This window comes from Cucurbita moschata, unplaced genomic scaffold (genome assembly GCF_002738365.1).
Source record: "Cucurbita moschata cultivar Rifu unplaced genomic scaffold, Cmos_1.0 Cmo_Scf00001, whole genome shotgun sequence".
Classification (NCBI taxonomy): Eukaryota; Viridiplantae; Streptophyta; class Magnoliopsida; order Cucurbitales; family Cucurbitaceae; genus Cucurbita; species Cucurbita moschata.
Window position 1 is genome coordinate 3566135 of NW_019268517.1, and position 20839 is coordinate 3586973.

At 36.0% G+C, this 20839-nt stretch overlaps 1 protein-coding gene across 8 annotated transcripts in view; it reads right to left on the minus strand.

Moving 5' to 3' along the window:
* Nucleotides 1-3420: 3420 nt before the first annotated feature.
* LOC111435527 overlaps nt 3421-20839 on the minus strand; it is a 39602-nt gene continuing 22183 nt past the window's right edge. For 3 of the 8 annotated variants that reach the window (XM_023073423.1, XM_023073504.1, XM_023072959.1), the window contains exons 11-20: nt 18844-18963; nt 16174-16233; nt 15865-15905; nt 15579-15656; nt 15360-15444; nt 13809-13936; nt 4756-4851; nt 4343-4430; nt 4170-4235; nt 3421-4000 (exon numbers count right to left, since the gene is read on the minus strand). In XM_023073423.1, the coding sequence (XP_022929191.1) occupies nt 13811-13936; nt 15360-15444; nt 15579-15656; nt 15865-15905; nt 16174-16233; nt 18844-18963 (510 nt within the window). In that variant the 3' untranslated portion in view covers nt 3421-4000; nt 4170-4235; nt 4343-4430; nt 4756-4851; nt 13809-13810. Of the gene's footprint in view, nt 4001-4169; nt 4236-4342; nt 4431-4755; nt 4853-13779; nt 13937-15359; nt 15445-15578; nt 15657-15864; nt 15906-16173; nt 16234-18843; nt 18964-20839 lie in introns of all 8 variants that reach the window. The other 5 variants (XM_023073357.1, XM_023073029.1, XM_023073106.1 and 2 more) reach the window with 5 other exon arrangements.

Below are 20839 nucleotides of genomic sequence, written 5' to 3' on the forward strand. Positions count from 1 at the left end.
AATCTACCCCTTTTGGGGACCCAGTGTCCTCTTAGCACACTGACTAGTGTCTGGCTTTGATACCATTTGTAACAGCCTAAGCTCAACGTTAGTAGATATTATTCTCTTTGGGTTTTCCTTTTCGAGCTTCCCCTCAAGGTTTTAAAAATGTGCCCACTGGGGAGAGGTTTCCACACCCTTTAAAAAAATGTTTCATTCTCCTCTTCAATCAATGTGAGATCTCACCATCCACCTCCTTTGGGGACCTAGCGTCCTCGTTGGCACACCGACTGGTGTCTATCTCTTATACCATTTGTAACGGCCCAAACTCACCCTTAGTAGATATCGTTCTCTTTGGGTTTTCCCTTTAAAGCTTCCCTCAAAGTTTTAAAACGTGTCTACTAGGGAGAGATTTCCACACTCTTATAAGAAACGTTCCGTTCTTCTCTCGAATCGATGTGGGATCTCACAATCTTTGTCTTAGTTAATAAACGTGTGACTCCAATAAACCTCAACGTTTTGGTCATTCTAAAAACAGTTGGTAAAATTAGAAGCGTTTTAGTCCAAACTTCCATGAATATATTGGAAAGTTGATTAAGACTTTTGGGCACCATTAATTGATGGCACCAAAACACTGTGGAAATGCAATATGAGTATTGAAAATTAGACTTTGGTGGCCAATCCCCTTTACAATCTCTAATGGTAAGTTTGACCAATGGTTATATGGAATTCTTTTATTTATTTATTTATTTATTTATTTATTTATTTATTTTCATTATCTAGTTTGGTAGGCTGTTTGGATTACATCACCTTCCTTTCCAAGCATACTAACTATAAAAAATGTGTAAACTTAGATTAAAATAAATAATATCATATCAATAATTTAATTTAATGTTCTTCAAACCACAACCAATAGAAATTAATACTAATTAAAAATAAAATAATTTTATAAATACTTTAACTTAGAAAGTTAAACCAATGACATATGATTAATTTAATCATATTGATATTTAGTTTACGTGTATTTGTGGTGACATGAGCAACAAAATGTTGGGTGGGGTCTGATATCTTACGTTCGAGACAATAAGGTTTGTACTTCAAATTTCAATTTTTCTGAAGTGGTTTAATATGACAAATTTTTATTTACATGAACTGATGTATTCTACTCGATAGCATTTTAATGTCTTGAAACCATGATGAATCAATTTTAAGTATATTTTATTTCTTTTTATTTTAGAGTTTACTTATAGAGAAAGTTTACAAAGAAATTATTAAAATAATGATGCCTACAAAAATGAATGAAGACTAAACTTTAAAATTAACCTTTTTCGGTTTTTGTGCATTTTACCATTTAAATTTAAAAGAGAATGGAGGATCGTTTGACCATCTAACTTAAACTATAAAGGTTGAGTTTGATTAGATTTTTTTTTCCGATTGAGTTAGAATATTTGAAAATTTGAAAATTCAGTTTGATTTGGGGGTTGACATTTTTTTGTCGGGTCAACCCAACCAACCCAAACATAGGGTTACAACCCAATCCTACTTTTAAAAACATTAAGAATATTTAACATTTGTAACAAATGTTAGTGATATTTTATGTCTGGTAAATGTTTGATATTTGAATTTTATGAGATTTTTGTTATCAATATAACACGTATTGTGTATAAGTAATATTTTTTTTTAAATAATTGAAAAAAAAGAATAACTTGACCACCAAATCCAACTCGAAAATAGTGAGGTGCCCTGGAGATACTCATTTGAAATATGACGAAGAGTGCAAAATAAACTAGTTGAAGAAGGAAGAGTGAAAGTTGTGGAGCCTAAGACTCTAACGATTATGAGTGAAGACGTGTCGAAGTGAAAGTCTTTAGGATTATTTCACGTAAATTTGTGCACGAACGTTTTAAGGCATTGATGGCTTTTGTTGTTCGACCGTTCTGAGGAAGTGGCAGCCTCGTTCCATTGGTTAGGAATGTTCCTTCGACAATTGGTCGTTCCATTGGCGGGTGGCAGCGTTGCGTTGTCATAACTAAAACATATTGGGGTTCTCTTTCCATATTCATCAACTTCAAATTTTCTTTATCCGGGTTCTTTTCCATGTTTGCTAAAACCTCTTTCATCTCGCCTTTCGGCCATTTTTTTGTGTTCTCCGTAGGGTGGAAAACGTGCTCTGATGTTAGTTTGTTTAATATCTTAATACACAAATCACTTGTTAAACTCACAGAAAAATACACAATTACATATAATCTAAGAACCAACCATATTCTATTGAGGGTTCTTCAGTAAACAGTTGGTTATTAAGTCCGTTTGATAAAACTAACAACTATCTCAAAGATAAAACATCATCTCGCTATTCGAGAGAGTTGATACTCTCCACAAAGACAACTCTGGTTCATTGTTGAAAATATTTAATCTTGAATTATGGTTTACCATATATATCATATTTAACACTTTATTATAGGCAAATATCTTATATGATCGATATATTTTACCATATGACTGATGATATTTTACCATCTAGTCGACATTTTGTATGATATTTATATTTCACAAATATCTCATTCACAAAATCAACATTATTCCAACTGCCCTCCACCAAACCCCAACATGAACATCATCTCCACTATTTTTCCATAAAACACGCACACTCTCAACCCATGATTCCCATCTCATGGTTTACAATCCCTTTTTCCCCATTTTACCCTTTGTGATATAACCAGGGATACCTAGAAGTCTTACACATGCACCTGAAGAACTGTACCTATGAAACTGATTGGCTTCTTATTGAAAAATAAGTAATGATTGCCCCTTGGTACCATTACACATTTGTACTTCTCTAGAACCTTCATAGCTATTGTTGAAATCATACCTTGAAATCGTGTCGTCGAAGTTATGCAATCAATATTGCACATAATCCTATTCAGCATGATATGACGAAGCATATTAAATCTGAGAAAGATCAATACATCTAAAATAGGTGATTTCGATTATGATATTAACAATACCAAGTATTGTTATGATCGATCAAGATGTACACAAAGAACAAGAGAGAAAATACAAAGAAGAATATTGACGTATGTACAACAAGAGAATACAGAGAATGAAAAAAAAGTATATTTTGGAAGCACTGCCTAATGGCGTATATATAGATATAATCTACCAGATCTTTATCAAATATCTACCGATTTGGATTTTACAAATATCTACCAAATATATAGGAATTGCGGTCAATGGGGCTCTGTCTCTTTTAATACATTGTTAAATTCTCAGTGCATATTGAAATCCCAAACTAACTATTACAGTCAAGATTTACTCAGTGCAGTTTTGAAGGTGGATGCTATCTTTACAAGTTTTGTGAATGCAAACTTTAGAAAGAGAGCTACTTCACAAACAATGATCGAACACATCCCCTAAACTGTCAATATACATCTTATATGGTCGTCTTCTTTTCTTCTCTTCATCTTCCAAAACCGTGATGTTCGGTGTAATCATAGTACCGTGTTTTGTCCATTTAGATAGCAACCCACTTTTTGTACCGTGTAGCATAATGATCCAATCACGAAGCAAGCTGTGTTCTTAGTGTTCTTTTATTTACTCGGTCCACTTTTGGTATTCCTCTTCCAGCAGCCATGCCTTGTCATCCACGTGCAGACCACTGAGCTTGATCAAGGAGATATGCGAATAAAAGCTGGCTATAGATGAACAACGAAAAGTCCGGATCATCCATGAAAACAGTGTCTTGTCTACATTCTCCAAATTCCTTACGTACAACTATCTTCTGCATCAACCAAGGGATCACAGGACGGCCATTACGTCTGAGACAGTAATTCAGTATTTGGTTTCAAGGGGTATGCTTTTTAAGCTTAAGGTATACAGAATACAGATGAACCGAGAGGGGAAAAAATGGTGAAAATGGAGCTGCCTCTCAAATGAGCTCATTACAGGTGCAGCCAGAGAGCTCGTATGACAGGTGCTCAGATGGAGCTTGCCGTAATTGGTACGAGTAAGCAAAGCAGCAGTCCTACAAAATTATGATAACTTGAGATTGCTACGGTGCAATGTACAGATGTATGATCCCAAACGGAGATAAATTTGACAAAACGAAAGAGAAGATATGTATGTCATACGCTATTTGCATCTCAAAAAGTAAAGAGGATGAGTTTACTTGCCCATAAAGGGGATTCCATTACCTGCTTGCTGAGATGACAGCCACCATCAAAGAAAGATTTCAGTGGGGACAAAATGATGATCACCAACTGAACGACATTGGAATAGTTGGCATAAAATGTAAACTACGCAAAAGAAAATCTCAAGAAATAATAGACACGTGCTCGATCTTGAAGAAGGAGAGCTTAGCTTGTACCTCAATTGTTGTGGAGATAGAACGCCGGGCAAGCAAGTGGACGAAACCCCGCCTCTTATGGTTCCTACCTGAATAACCAGTTTTGACCCTATGTAGTGAACATACAAGCATAAGTTCTTCATGATCGCTTTTCAAGTTTCTTTTTTTCTTTTTCAGTAAGACAAAAATTGCATGCATGAGGGTTCTAGTATTCTCTCATTTGGTAATTGTAAAGGTTAAAGGCATCTTTCAAGTTTGATCCAAACAAACTCCCACTAAAGAATTCGCAGTGGGGACCAAATGACGACCAGAGCAGCTGAACACTATTTTGGAAGACACTATGAATAGAAAAAAGTAAATAAAGGACAATGAAGACCATGAAACTGAAAGGTGAGCGCTCATTCCTAGAAAAAGCCATGGAACCTAGCACATACCCTATTGCCGTGGGCGGCACTTCCACCTCGTTGATAAGTGGACAAACCCATCATTAAATTGAAGGATAGGATACGGTCCCGTGTGATGCACATTATCCTACAAGTCATAAGTACTTCTATTATTACCGTCAAAGATAGCATCTTTCGTTCAGAGAAATTAAAAACTGCATAAAGAGGCCATTTCTTCTCCGGTTATAGAATTTTTTATATATATTTTTTAAAAATATATGAAACAATTTCGTTCACAGTATGAAATTTAAAAAAAAAAAAAAAAAATGAGGGGGAAAAGAAGCTCCAACCAGTGGGAGTTACATAAAACTTCTCAAGCTATAACAATAATGAAAGATCAGAGGAGATAATTTACGTTAAGTGATGGCCAAAAAGGTTGTGGAATAAAAAAACTGCTCAATAGTTTGTTCCTCGGCTGTAAAAAACCTTCTGATCTCTTTCAATCTATGTATAGATTTGTATAGAAGGTCCAATTCATTTTTGAGTCGATGTCATTCAGTAAGCACTTAGTAGAGAAGAATCCTCGGCTATCAAGCCTCCACACCCATAAACTGAAGATTGTGTCAAGTGTACAAAAGACAAGGAATGCATAAGATCAGCCAATTCCTCAATTTCAGCATTCTTTAGGTTTCTTATCTTTAAATCCCACATTTCAGCTTCTGCGTTCCAACTGTATTTAACCAAGGCATGCTTATCAAGAGTGATAGAGGAGATAGCCCCAAGGATGGTATCATTGGCAAATTGTAGATGATTTATGTTGATAGATCCATTAACCATCTCAAAGCCTTTGATCAAGTTCTTGGAGGCAGCTTGGAACAAAACTCTATTGTGGCACTCCATCATAATAATAAATAAAGAAGGGATCGGAGAGGATCACCTTAACTAAATCCTCTAGAAGCAAGAATCTCCTCTCTAGGACATCTGTTCACAATAATAGAAAACTTGGTGGATAAAATATACTGTCAGATCCATCTCCTTCACTCAATTCCAAAGCCTTTTGCTACAAGGATCTCATTCAACATCTGGCCTTGCATTTTCTCTCCAAAGAGTCTCTTCCTTAGGGGCCAAGGAAAAGAGTATAACCTTGATAGACTTTTCTGTGCACCATGCATAGCAAGAAGGTCCCTATTTCCTCGAGAGCGCAAAATAAGTTCTGTACAGAGATAGTTCCTCTGAGAAGTAGTGTAGCCAAAGGTCTCATTGTTCCAAGAGCCAAATGGTGGATTTGATGCCTGTTAGTTTGTGAATGAAACCACGCCTTGGTCAGCCATGGAGGGGAGTGTTTTTTCCGCAAATGTTCCACCATGAGGTAAAAGCTACTGACATTACATGTTCCACTATAGGCTTTTAGTATAATTTGTTTTCCTATTAACAATGTAACTTTCAATAACCAAGACATTGCTTCCTCCTCAATGAGTACCCAACATATAGTGTTCGTTCACGAGTCCCAGAACTACTTGGATTAAACCCATGTTCTTCTGAAGTATTTGGAATATCATTTAACATATTTCCTCCAGCACAAGATCCTGTAGTTTGTTTGAGCTACATCCATCCCCAAAAAGTAACGTAGATTTCTAATGTCTTCAAATGCATGTTCATAGCTCTAAATCTTGAGTATTCACTCATTTAAATAAACAAGGAAAAGAATCTTATCACCCTTCCCATGTAATCAAGTTCACATAAGAAAGATTCAAATAATCCTATGAGGATATCTACAAGTTATGGGTACTGAGCATTTTTTTAATAGAAACCAGAAATCATTTCATTGAAGTATGAAAAAGATAAAATCGTTAAAAGCCCTATTAGATATAATTACCAAAAACACCTCCATTGAGACAGGAGGGTTGATAAGCTATACTTACAACACAGACAAACTCATGTTTCTCAGATCTTACAACACATTTGGCAGCAGCTAGGAGATGAAGTAATCCAAGGAGATTTGCACTGGAGGATGTGAAAACTGTTGATCACCCATGGCTGAGTTGAATATAAAAATCTGTACTTGGAGATTTGCTGCATCTGAACATAAATCCTTTAAGAACAGTGTCTTATCTTCCCTCTTAACAATAGAATTTGTATGTGTAAACAAGCTGCTACAATTTATCTATTGATGTCCGAGGGCATTTGATGTGTGGATAGAATACCTACCCAGTTTCAGATATAGTGAGTAGCTCCATATTTAGTAGCAATAATTCTTCTTCAGAGAGCATCTTTTTCTTGGTAGAAACGCCTAACCCATTTAGCCAAGATGGGTACATTTTTCTTGTACAAATCATATATGCCCAATCCTCCTTCAATAGGTGCTTGGATAGATAGACCATCTAAGAAGGTGGCTGCCCTTTCTATTTTGGCCTCCCTTCCAAAGAAAATTCATGTACAACTTCTCAATAATCATTGTGACTTCAGCAGGAACAAGAAATAATGAGAAGTAACATATGGGAAAATTAGTGAGGTAGCTTGTATGAGTGTCTCCCACCTTTATCTATGCGTGAAACAAAGATTGATGACGAGGATTGATATTCAGAGGGAGACCCAAAAAAGTAGGCGGCCAATAAAGGCATCCTACTTAAGCAATCATCCACAAGGATGAATAAGAAAGAGGAAAGGGGATTCCCCTTCTTATTCATTAGAGGTTACATCCTGTCTGAGAGTACTCTGGCTATAACATTCTAAAGACAAGTAGTGAGGCAAATCAGCCAATCATCACTCACTAGTTTACTGATGTTCCTTTTTGGGATGAGACAAATATATGTTTTGCTAAAGATAGCATTAATGATCGTATTCCTAAAAATATCATCGAACACTCCTATTATGTCTTCCTGGATGTTCCATGATTTTCTAAGGAATTCATTGGTAGATCCATCAGGCCCAGGTGTCTTATTAGATCCCAAATCTATAAATACTTTGTAAATTTCCACTTCTGTGAAAGGAGTCTCTAAGAAGTCTCTCTGTTCGGCTGTAATAGGGCTTATATCCCTATTATCGAGCACTGTTCTCCTACCATCCTTTTTGGTGAAAAGCTTTCTATAAAAGCCTATGAGCTCCCTCTCTATCCCATTGCCATTCACTAGATTAGCTGAAAGAATTTCCACAATGGTTCCTTCATCTATTAGCTGTACAATAAGGTGGGAAAAAGCAGTGTTGGCATCACCCTCTGGTAACCACTTAGATTTTACATCTTTGGCGCCACATAGCTGCTTCATTGACAGAGATAGCCAGTAATTCCGCTTTAATAGCTAGCCTTATTTGGACATCTTACCCAGTTAACTGGCCAGTCGCTTCCTAGCTCACTGTGAAGTCTTGATTTCACTTTCTTTTGGTGCCCAAAAAAGAGCTGGTTCTATTGTTTTACTCCTTCAACACCTTTAATTTTTGGATAAAACCATGGCCAGGGCATCCTTGATAAGTGTGGCCGACCACAAAATATTAACCAACCGAAAGAAAGAGTGGTGATTAAGCCAAGCATTGATAAGTCATTAAAGGTGTAGGTCCCGAGGACTCCTAAACCAAAGTGAGGCAAATAGAATAGTTGTACGATGTGATTTTTCAAGTCTACAGTCCTTTGTAGAACCATTTTTTTTCATAGTACATTCAGCGATCAAAAACCAGTCAATGAGAGTCAAAGTTGCCATGGATCGGAAGCTAGGCCAAGTAAATGACAATTCAATGAATCAATTAACTTTTCCATTTTGCGGGTAGGAGCAGATAAAGTTGATTTCTTCCAAGTCCATCTAGTGAGGTTAAAATCCCCTCCTCAAATCCTATTAGGATGGCACAAGGCATGAAAATTGTTTGTTATTTCCTTTTTAGTTGATCTTTTTTTATTTTTAAGTTGGTGTTTCTTCTATATAAGAACTTTCTTCTCATAATAAAATAGAAAGAAAATATTATTTCTCTTATACTTCACATGGTATCAAAGCTTTAGAAACCCTAATAAACAAATCCACCCAGCCGTCACTGCCAACTGTAACTATTTCAAACATCCGTATGTGTTTACCCACCGCCACCCAGACGAATTCACACCTCCTTAGGCTCCACAATTCGCATTCTTCATATCAGGTCTCATACACGGATTCCCATAGGTGTCTGCTCAAAAACTTGTTTTTGTCACCAACCACCACCATTGCTACCTTTATCTACACCGCCGATAAGCTGCACCATCGTCACTGCTCAACCTAGTGCCCTGCTCATCTATCGTTTTTCCCCCCAAACTTTTGCTAACTGTTTATCTTTCTTGACTGCTGCTTTTTGTGTGTTTGGTTTCTGTTTTTCCAACTTTTAAGTCAAATAATAAGTCTTCGATTGCCAGAGTCACAAATAATCTTATCCATTCCAATAGTCCTACTGTCCAAATTACCACCATTCAGCTTAAGAGGGATAACTTTCTTTGTTGGTCCCAAAGTGTCCAGATGTATGTTTGTAGACAAGAAAGGATTGGTTACCTTACCAAAGATAAGATAACACCATCAAAAGATGGTCCGATATGTTTTCAGCATTGATTTTGGGGGAGTGGGTAAATGGTCAATGAAGTTTTGTGGCTGAGAAGGCTTTTTGGGAGAAAAGGTGGTCGGTTCAAAGTATAAAGTGTGGGCACATAAAAAATCATGTGAGTTGGAAGAGGAAAAAGGTTATGTGCGAGAGGAAGAATGTTGTGGGTGCGATTTATTGAGAGACAAAAGGGGAAGGTCAATTTGATGGGTTCCATCACAAGTACAGGAAGGCAAGCCACTCTCCGAAAAAATGAGGTGAAAAGAAATACATAATAGGTTACATATGTAATTTGATTCTTTCTTAATCAGATTCGGGTAGATATTAAAATTGATATCTTCCATTATGGATTAACTCCTATCTGCACCCCAATTATATAGAGTAGATGCATCATAAATAAATAAGAAAAGCTCCTGTATAAGACTATCTTGTATAAGACCAAAGCTAGACTATCTTGTATAAGACCAAAATCAAACAGATCTAGATTAAACTATTGTTCCTACCTATTTTTTTTTTTACTCTAAATTTGAGCACCCTAAATAGGTCTTAAGAGACTTAATATCATTGATTGAATTCCATTAATGCCAAAAACGAGTGTATAGTTTCTAGGGATTTTCCAAACAAACATCACCTTTATCTTGGGTGGCGCGTGGCTTTTCTCTCACACTGGCACGGTGGAAGTTTTGCCAAGTTTTGCCACGGATTCCAGCCATGTACCCAATACAATACTCCTCCATAAAGGAAGGGTCAATTGTGACCAACATAAAGGATGACAAGTAAAATTTCACTGGTAAGAACGCATGATGAATTCCCTTACTTTTATTTTCTCCATCATATACATTTAAAATAAGGTTTTGTATGCCTTATCTAAGTATCCACCACATTTGTCGCCAATTCTTAAAGATTTCTATTGAACATTTGTATAACGGTAGATTTCTATCCTTTATCCACCCTTCCTATGATGGAACCTTTCGATCTCCATGCATAATTCCAGCACTCTATGGGAAGAAACGAACATGAAACTCACCAACGATATATCATCCCTTGATATTTGCAAGGACTCTTGTTCGTTGTCTTCACATGAAAGAAGAGCCTTATCTGGTTGAATAGGATTAACTGATGAGAAAGCCGATAGGTATTATTGAAGGGTTCACAAGATATCATGCCAACTATCATGAAAATGTTTTCTTTGTACAATGACAGCAGATGATAAGTAGAGAATATGTAAAACGTTGCAAACTGAAAAGGGGTGGCTTCATCATCAATACTGTGTCACTAGACTTGGGTGGCTGATGGTTTCCATTCAATTCCTTTTTTAAAGCCTCTTTGTCTGAAGAGTGCCCATTAACAACCTGTGGAAGCTTGTTGGTGGAGTTAATGATAAAGATAAAACCATCACCAACCAGTTTTCGTGGCCGAGAGGGAAAATGGGCTTATTTAAAACTCCTGCTCCAAGCTTGGCTCTTTCAGCGTAGTTGCGCTTATTGTTTGAGATCTTTTTAACCCAAATGATATTTTCCTCTACTCTCGCTTCATTGAAAAACTTGTGTCAGGGAAAGGTCACGATGTTGAGTAAAACAAGGCAAGGAGCCATGACATTTTCATTGGAAAAAGTGAGGAAGAAGCTTTGATCAGAGGAAGCTTCAGTGAGGTGAAAATGGTTTTGTACTCTAGGATGGTTATCAGTCGGAGGCTTCATCTTTCACCGGTAGGGAGAGGAGAGAGGAGAGAGGTTAGAGAGCATCAGATGCCGCATTATAAGCACTAGATGTATCTGTCAAAGGAATAACCTTTAATTTGAGAAATATTGGTGTAGTCCCATTTAGTAAGGGAACTAGTCTATTTTTTGTTTCCTTTCCTGTAATATTTCCCATTCCAAAGAGGATTAGTTAGCTTTTCTTTTATGCTTCCTATTCCCTAGAGGATTAGTTAGCTTTTCTTTTCTGTTTCCTATTTTCAAGAGGATTAGTTAGCTTTTTTTTATGCTTCCTATTCCCTAGAGGATTAGTTTGCTTTTCTTTTCTGTTTCCTATTTCTAGAGGATTAGTTAGCTTTTCCTTTTTGTTTCCTATTCTCTAGAGGGATTAGTTTGCTTTTCCTTTTTGTTTCCTATTCTCTAGAGGGATTAGTTTGCTTTTCCTTTTTGTTTCCTATTCTCTAGAGGGATTAGTTTATTCTCTAGAGGGATTAGTTAGCCTTTTATATATATATATATATATATATATATATATATATATATTATAAATAGGCCTATGTTCTTCTTTGATGAAAAACAAGAAAGGAGAGTAATACAAGCTACTCTTGCAACATTATCTATCTAATCTACTGTGATAATGAGCCTTTTCATCAAGTGCTGCCTAAAATCTGATTGCAAACCCTCGAGGTGCACAAAGTCTCTGGCCGTTAAAAGACAAGCATCAAGGTGAAACTTAAGCTCAACATGCAATCTTGTTCTTTTTGTTCTGTGTGTTCATTCCTTCGAATGATAAAGAAAAAGTGAAATGGAGAGAGCAATGTGAACGATGACCATTGGAAATAACACTAATTTTTTGGTAGTGTTAGTATTAAATAGAACACACGAATACATATCAATTCAAAAACATCGACATTGGATTCTAATCAATTAATAAATAAAGCCTTCATTTCCCCAATAGAAAGGTAAAGGAAATCTCCTTACTAAATATAGATAGAGAATTTGACAGTTGGCTTCAGTTCATATCCATGATACCATTAGATTGGAGGAAGGAGTGGACAGCTCTTTGGTCTCTTGAAAAATCAGGGGCATTCTCTACTAGGTGGGCTTTTATAAAGGTAACAAAAACTAGCCAAAAGCCTATAACTCCAATGGTCAGCCTGATTTGGAAGTTTAATCTCCCAAGGAAGATAAATGTGTTCCTATGGAGTCTTGCTCACAAAAGTCGTTGCAAGTATAAACAATCTCATCAAGATACAGGTTCCTTTTATGATCCGGAAGGCTAAAAAAAATATTCCTAGATACTAGATAAAATTAAATCTAGCTAAATCCCTAGATACTAGGTAATAATAATATATAAATAAATCAATCCCTACAATCAATCCCTATATATTAGGTAATATTTTCCCTTATGTAAAGGGACTACACAAATATCTCTTAATTACACAAATATTCCTTAAATCAAGACCCTTCCTTCAACACTCACTATAGATATCAAAGGACACCAGGAAACTATTTTATTTTGGTGCGTATTCTGTGCTTAAGGAGAGAAGAAAACAATGGATCTTCCTCAGGTGTCCTTTTGCATCGAGAGGGTGGAATCAAATTTTTAAGGCCTTTGATTTTTTATCATGTAAGCCGGCATTTGTCTTAGATTGGCTTTGAGAAGCTTTAAATGGGAGGAGCCTTAGAGGATACGCCGGAGTTATGTGAAGGTGTGCTGTAAGGAAGTTTATTCGGGAGCTTTTGAAGGAAAGAAATAGGAGGATCTGAGTCCTATACTTTTGAGTTGTTTGCAACATGTACAAATTACTTCTTGTTCGTTCGTAGTGTCTAAGATACAAGATACTAGGTAGAATCGTCCTCCAAGACTGGGAGCTGTGATTATGTGAAATTTACGACCATGATATTTACAAAAGACCTTCCCAATTTATAGTGAGGGATGTCACACCAAGATATAGCTTGGTAAACAACATTGTCAAAGAATTTTGTATAAGTTTGTAGGGTTTTTGCATTCTTGAAAGGTGGTAGGTTAGGGTCATGTCCAATAGATCATTTACCTCTCTAGGAGATGTGAGATGCGATCCGAATATATTGAGAATCATTGTCCAAATATTCTGAGCGTATGTGCATTGCATAAATAAGTGGCCTTGTGATTCATTTCCTTTCTTGCATAATGGACACCAAGTTTGGAGAAAGTGTAATGAAAGGCTTTGTGATTTTTTTTTAGGGTGATATCCTTTCCATATTACTAGCGTGAGATTTAGTGCTTCTACTTTTTCCCCATGTCCATCATCAAGGATTTTGAGAATACCTCTCAGAATTGGGGAGACAAGTTAGTGAGTCTGTTTTGTTTCACAATACCACTGGGGCAGGGTCAAGGCTTAATTCGGCCCATTATGTTGCTTCGTTATCCTTTAAATTCCTACCAAGCTTCAGGTCCCACAATTTGTTAACAACATTTCACGTTAATTTGACAGTGACATTTTTGTTATGAGAGAGCCTATATAAAAGTGGATTTTTGTTATGAGAGAGCCTATATAAAAGTGGATACCGCAGGCTAAAGTAGTGTTTTCAATCCATGGGTCAGTCCAGAATGATGTTTTCAATCCATGGGTCCTCCATCACCCACCCTATAGCAAGTCCGGTTGGTGATGAGGTTTTGATATTTCTTTATGTATTTCGACCCTTTTGCAGAAGATGGAGGGGGTTGATTTTTATCTGATGTAGTACATTTAGCCTTTATAAGATTTCTCCCGAAGGCTTTTTAACAACATAAACTAACTTAAATTGAAAGAAATAACAATTAACAACATAAACTAACTTAAATTTACCTGCATGCATATAAAGATAACAGTGCAACCCTTATGATAAATCAATGCTAGGGATTATTTTCTGCAGCACACTACTAGTTGCATCTGAACTAGAATCACCATTATCATTAAGGGATATCAGCTCACTCTCCAAAATAGAATAAGCCTCTGAAAAAGCCTACAATGAACAAAAGTTTTGAATAAGCAAAATAGAACACGATCATATTAAATATTTTTGATGGGACAATCATAGGAAAATATAGTAATGTAAAATAAAATTTTGTATGTACAGCCAAGAATCTGATTTAAGACCAATATTGTATCATAACCGTGTTAAAGATGCATGCAAGTAGCAGTGTTGAATGAGCCTCTTGTGTTCAGAAGAGTTATCTATCTTAATCTATGTCATTAATTTTAACACTCAAGCATTTTCCTTCAAGTGAGAAAGTCCAGGAAAGTTGTTCTGTATCAAAAGAAAAATCATGACCAAGTCACTTTACAAATTACACTCAGCAACTCATTTTCTAGGCAAAATTATTTTACATTTTCATTTAAAAAATAAAGTTGCTCAGCTAATTTGCCTCAACTTCAAAGTACAAAATTGAAATAGAGACGTTGGTTTTACATGGACAACATGATTATTTTTCCCAACAAGAAAGGTTGCATTGTTAATAAACATGACCCTTGGATTGAAGCTCATTCTAAAAGGAAGCTAGCGGAAGTTGCCCTCTTTGATAGGGAATTTTTGTTGCATTCTTTGTCGGAGGGTGGAGGAAGACTTGGATCAAATCCTTGGGAACAGTGGCACAGTCTATTTGGAGTTACTTTGACACATTTGGTTTTGACGATTAAATCACAAAGATTACTCAGAGATGATTGTTGTTTCGAGAGGGGAAAGCTTTTGTGGCAATATAACCTTTAGTGAAGTGGATAGGGGCTCTTGTGAAGTTTTCTCCCTTGTTAGATTCTATGTTTCTTTTTGGGCATCGGTGACAAAGTCCTTTTGTAATTATTCGTTACATCTCATTTTACCAGATTTGAGTCTCTTTCTTTAGTAGGATTTCAAACTTGATTTTTTTTAATATGATTTTCAGTAAAAGTTCAGTTCTTCAATAAAGGATAAAAAAAACTAGAGCTTCATGTTTTTTTATGATGAGTCCAAAGTCAAAGATTCTTGATGTTCCTTTGGGGTTTTCAGAGTAGGTGTCGGGTTGGTTCAATACAAGGCTGGATTTTCATAAAGCTCATGTGTTTTCTTAAGTCTTTTATATTTCTTTCTTTCTTTAGGGATGATATTCCCTCTCTGAATTCCCGTTTTGTCTTTTTCTTCTCTTTGCTTTCACTATTTCTCACTTCCTCTACTTCCTCTCTTCCTCGCACTCAGTTCCTCTCTTCCTCTTGGAGTTTGTATCCTTTAAACAGTTTTGTTCCTTTCATAAATATATAGAAGTTCATACCTAGTTTAAGGGAAAAAAAAAAAAAAAAAGATTGTATTGCAAAGGGATATTTCTAAATTGAGTCCCATATTTATGTGAAGTACAATCCACACCATAATTCTGAACTTGACAAAGTAAATGATGCCATAAGGACAGATGCCTCACCTTGATACATTGATGAATACGGAAACAATTTCGTCCAACGTTATTCATGGGGAAAAGAGGATCATCAATATGTAAAGGATCAATGCTACATAAAAATGGAACGTTGTTAGCAATTATAACTAACCTATAAATGGTAAAAGTGGGCAACGCCTTAGATAGTACTAAGAAATGCCATCAAAATAAACCTGAGCGATAATCAATTTGGAATTAACAACTTACCTATATCCCCTTTCTCTCTTAATATAGACTCCACTCCCCTGTATTGAAATACGCATTTGACGAGGATCAAAGACATTCCTGGATTAAAAGTAATACAAATTAAAGTTGCAAAGACATTCCTGGATTAAAAGTAATACAAATTAAAGTTGCAGTCCACTGTTGTAGTGCGAAAAAAACTGGAATTAGAAACTGAACTTCAGTTTTCTTTTCCCCTATAAAGTGGAAATGTAAGTGATATTATTTATTTTTGAAACGAAATGATAATAATAAAGAAAGTCAAACTTACCCAAAGAAGTAAAGGAAGTCCATTAAAAGGCTCCCGAAGTTCTGCAGGAACATTGAGTTTGGTTGGATAAGTTTAAATTCATAATCACCAATATCTACAACCAATGCCCAGGGAGAGAGTGGCAACAGCAATGATTAAAATATTAAAACAGGCCTCAAGATTTTAACATATACACTGCTCTTAGTTTATCATAAGAAATTTTATGTCACAGCAATGAAGATTGAATTTCTTGGAGATCCTTCCTTATAAATTTGCAGTGCTAGTCCAGCTTCTCAAATAAACCCTTACAAAAAGATAACAGGAATTTACTTGGTTGATAGGACGGCTAAGATGATGTTCATGCTGGAGAAAGCGTACAATCAACAATACCTGCAGAAGAGTTGCAACAAGAAATTTAAAAACCTCATTGCAAAAGCTAGTGTTTTAAAATGAATAACCACTAGATTCCTTCTTTTTTTTTTTTTTTTTTTTTGTTAATAAAACAAAGGTAACATCTTCGAGCTTTATCAATTATAAAAACATGCTAGTAATGAAATAAAAGCAAAGAGAACCAAGAAGACATTCTGAAGCAATCAAGAAAGAACAAATAGCTAGCCCCAGAAGACTAAGAGGAAGAATAATTGGAAAAACAGCAATCTCCACGTGTGGTCCTGAAAAATTAAAATGTAGGTGGCTACGAACTAGTGCCAGACCTCACATCAATAAAGTTTTGATAATAGTTGGATACATCTTAGAGGTAAAATAAATGGGATATGTCTTTGATCCTCCAAGAACCAAGCAGCTGTCCCCTAGAGAAGTTGGTGAACTGCACCGATAAATCAACTTTTATGAACCTCTTCCCAATTTTACCTAAATTGAATACGTCTCTTGTCCAAGAAAAGAAAGGTAAGAGACTTGCCCTCATCCATGAGTGGGATCCCTATTAACTCTCTCCCACATTGGAATCCATGAATGAGCAAGTCCATGGAGTGCTTGATGAGAAATTTCTTGTGAGACGAGGTCTTTTCTACAAAATCCTTGATGATGGACATGGGGGAAAAAGTAGAAGCAATAAATCCCACGCTAGCAAAGACAATATGGAAAGGACATCAACCTAAAAAGGTGAAGTTCTTCCTTTGGGAAATAGCGCATAAAGCCATCAGCACAACTGAAAATCTTCAAAAAAGAATGTCTTACATCACTCTCTCTCCAAATTGGTGTCCACTATGCAAGAAAGCAAACGAATCACAAAGTTACTTGTTTATGCAATGCACATACACTCAAAATTTCTGGACAACGATTCTTAATATATTCGGATGGCATCTCACATTTCCTAGGGAGGTAAAGGATTTTTTGGATATGGCCTTAACGTACCACCCTTTCAAGAACGCAAAACCCCTATTATGGAAAAACCTCATCATGGCTTTCTTTTGAAATATGTGGAAAGAAAGAAATCAGAGAATATTTGCAGAAACGACAATGTTGTTTACCAAGCTATATCTTGGTGTAAACTGCCTAATATTTTTACTTCCTACAGTTATACCTCCCTCATTGCAAATTGGGAAGGTCTTTTGTAAACATCATGGATTATACATCCCTCTGGTAAATTTCACTCATCAATGAAATTGTCTCTTATCAAAATATATATATATATGATCAAAGAGGTGCCTTTGAATTCTCACTAGTATTAGAAGGGTAGAAATTTGTGTCGGGCTTGTACTTTTACAACTTTGTGGGGGATTTGATTGGAGAGGAACAACAGGATATTTGGAGGCGTGGAAAGATCTTGAGAGGATGTTTGGGGGGTTAGATGTAATGCTCCTGGTGGGTTTCTACTCATGGAGCTTTTTGTAATTACTAGTTTGGTATATTTCTTTTGGATGGAATCCCTACTTGTAGTTAGTTGAGGGATTCATTCGTGGACTTTGTTTCTTTTTTGTATGTCCTTGTACATTCTTTCATTTTTTTCTCAATAAAAAGCTCAGTTCTTAAAAAAGAAATTAAAAATTAACAAAGAAAAAAAAAGATACCTCTGATCAATCAGGTTAGGGAGGGTATCCAAGGAAGGTTTAAAATAAATAAATTTTTCTTAAAATATTGTGTCCATTGCCTAAGCCTCAACACTCAAGTGACCAGTTCCAAAAGAAAGTACTAGCTAGTTCATTTCCCCTCGTGCTTTGTTTGTGTTCAAGAAGAAAAGAATCTTGCTCGTTTGTTCTTGGATTGTCCATTTACTAAAAACTTGCAAATACCGTCACTTTTGTACGGAAGTTGGATGTTAATTGCCAATTGAAGTTAGATGTTCTAGTCAACTATTTCAGAGGGTAAACCCCAAAGAAGGCTAAAAAGATATTATAAAAAAAAAAACTGAGGTTCATTGCCTAGAAAAGTTTCAATATTCACACCGTCCAACAGAAAAATCCCGGTTGGTTTATTTTCCCTTGCGCTTGCTGTTTTCCTTCAAAAAGAAACTCTTGATTATGTGCTTTTGCATTGCCATTTACCAAAGGATGATCCTTTTTGGCTCACTGAAGCTCTCCCGGGTTGGTAGCTGAAAGATAAAGTGCTTTGGAAATGCACAGTTTAAGCCGTTTTATTTTTATAAGAAACAAAAGTTGAAGAGATTTTTTTTTTATTTCTTTCTTATTTAAACAAGATACAGGATCCTTCAAGATGGTACAGTATATAGCCTCGTGTTGGAGTGCTCTTCAAAGCAGTTTATTCACTTTTCTTGATAAGTTTGGATTTGAGACATTTCTTGTAATAGTATTCGCCTGGTGAGGGTTTTCTTTACCTCAGCTGTAGGCTGGACCTTCTTTTTCGTTCTTAAATATATCCTAGTAATAACAAGAGACATTTCTCCCTTATTTTCTTGTAATCCTTTCCTTTTAATGAAATCATATCATTAAAAAAATATATTTCCTCTGAATCACTGAAAACATCAAAGACTTGGAGCATTTTGATTACATTAAGCTACAAAAAGAGGTTGGGACAACTCACCAAACAGTAAGAACTTAAGCCGCCAGAATAGGACTGATCAAGACTACGATCTGCCAAAAACATTTTTAATACCAACGCCAAAGGTATAGTGGCTGGAAATTGTTCAGTCAGCTTCTTAACCTGCAATTGACATTGTACAGAATCAAAGACAAATTACAAGAAAATATTTGTACACAAACAGCACTCTTGTGAAACTTTACTGAGAAAATTGGGAAAAACAGATTAAACAGAGAATATTTATTTCTGAGAGAAGACACAAGATTCAGTGTGTAGGCAGTAGGACAGTCAAATACTGAACAGACCCTATGAAATAGGAAACCCCTTCACTAAAAAATTTCCTAGTATAAATTCCAGATAGGAAATGGTGGAGCAGCAGCCGGATGCAATGGGGGAGATGTTTGGTATTTTCACTTCCAAAGGAATTTATCAGGTTAAGAAATGGCAAAGCAGCTCTGATAACACTGCCTCCTTTTCTAGCAAGATCGTTCCAAAGTAAATCCACAAAGATCTCACTTCAAAGCAGCTCTGATAACACTGCCTCCTTTTCTAGCAAGATCGTTCCAAAGTAAATCCACAAAGATCTCACTTCAAAGCTTTTCTGGAAGGTCTGTTAACCAAAAATAATCAAGTTTTCTTTTGGATTTTGCTAAAAGAGGGCCTGAATCTAAATGACAACATTGAATCAAAACATCCCAATTGTTCTTCCAACTGAACCAATGTAGCCATTCCTATTAGAAGGTGAAAATTGTACCGTTTTGTTCCTAACCTGTCCTTTACAATGGATAGAAGCTTTACCAGACATTCATCATTAATCTCGTTCTTCCTAATTTGGTCCAGTGAGACTTCATCCCTCTTGCACAGTTCTCACTACATATCCTCTGGCAAGAGCTGCCTTCGGTATTTGTGGATTAAGGACTTCCTCTGTGAAGGATTGGGTACTACAAGAAGTCCCCACCTCAAGATGGAAAATAATCTGTTTCCAAGTATAAGGAGAATTAGGATTGGAATGGCCTTCCATTCTAAATACCAGGAGATTTCCCTCAAGAAGAATCTGCCGTCACGACCTCAAAATTAAGTATGGTAAATTACCTTTAAGGGAAGGAAAGTATGAAGAAGTTGGAACCTACACACATGGGGCATCTTCTTCTCGCTACAATCATTGTTTTATGGAAAATCATTCCTTGAGGGAGCTTGGAAAAATAACTCTCTCAAGGAAATTTAGGAACGAAAAAGGCAACCAAAGTAGGGGAACTGCTTTGTTTGCGTGCACAAGCATTTCAGATATGAGTTCAAGTGAAATGCTCCACGTTGGCTTCAACTCCTTTGTGTTCTCTTATATTATTGTACTTTTAGCATAGGGCTCCGTGTTCTCTACTACAAACTTCTGGACTTCTATGGTCATCGCCCACTTGAGAGAAAAGCTAAGATACATCGGGCAAATGCTACCAAAAAAATAATAATAATAACAGAAATTTCAAAAGGAAAAGGAAAGAGTGGGATATGCTTGAGTTGGCAAAATTTCACGTATTTTTCTGAAACTCCAGAGGCAACGAGTCTAAAAACTAAAATACATTACTAATCAACGATTCTTAATATATTCGGATGGCATCTCACATTTCCTAGGGAGGTAAAGGATTTTTTGGATATGGCCTTAACGTACCACCCTTTCAAGAACGCAAAAGCCCTATTATGGAAAAACCTAATCATGGCTTTCTTTTGGAATATGTGGAAAGAAAGAAATCAGAGAATATTTGCAGAAACGACACAGACCTACACAAAACTTTTCGACAATATTGTTTACCAAGCTATATCTTGGTGTAAACTGCCTAATATTTTTACTTCCTATAGTTACACCTCCCTCATTGCAAATTGGGAAGGTCTTTTGTAAACATCATGGATTATACATCCCTCTTGTAAATTTCACTCATCAATAAAATTGTCTCTTATAAAAAAAATTAAAAAAAAAAAAAAAAAAAAAAAAAAAAAAAAAAAAAAA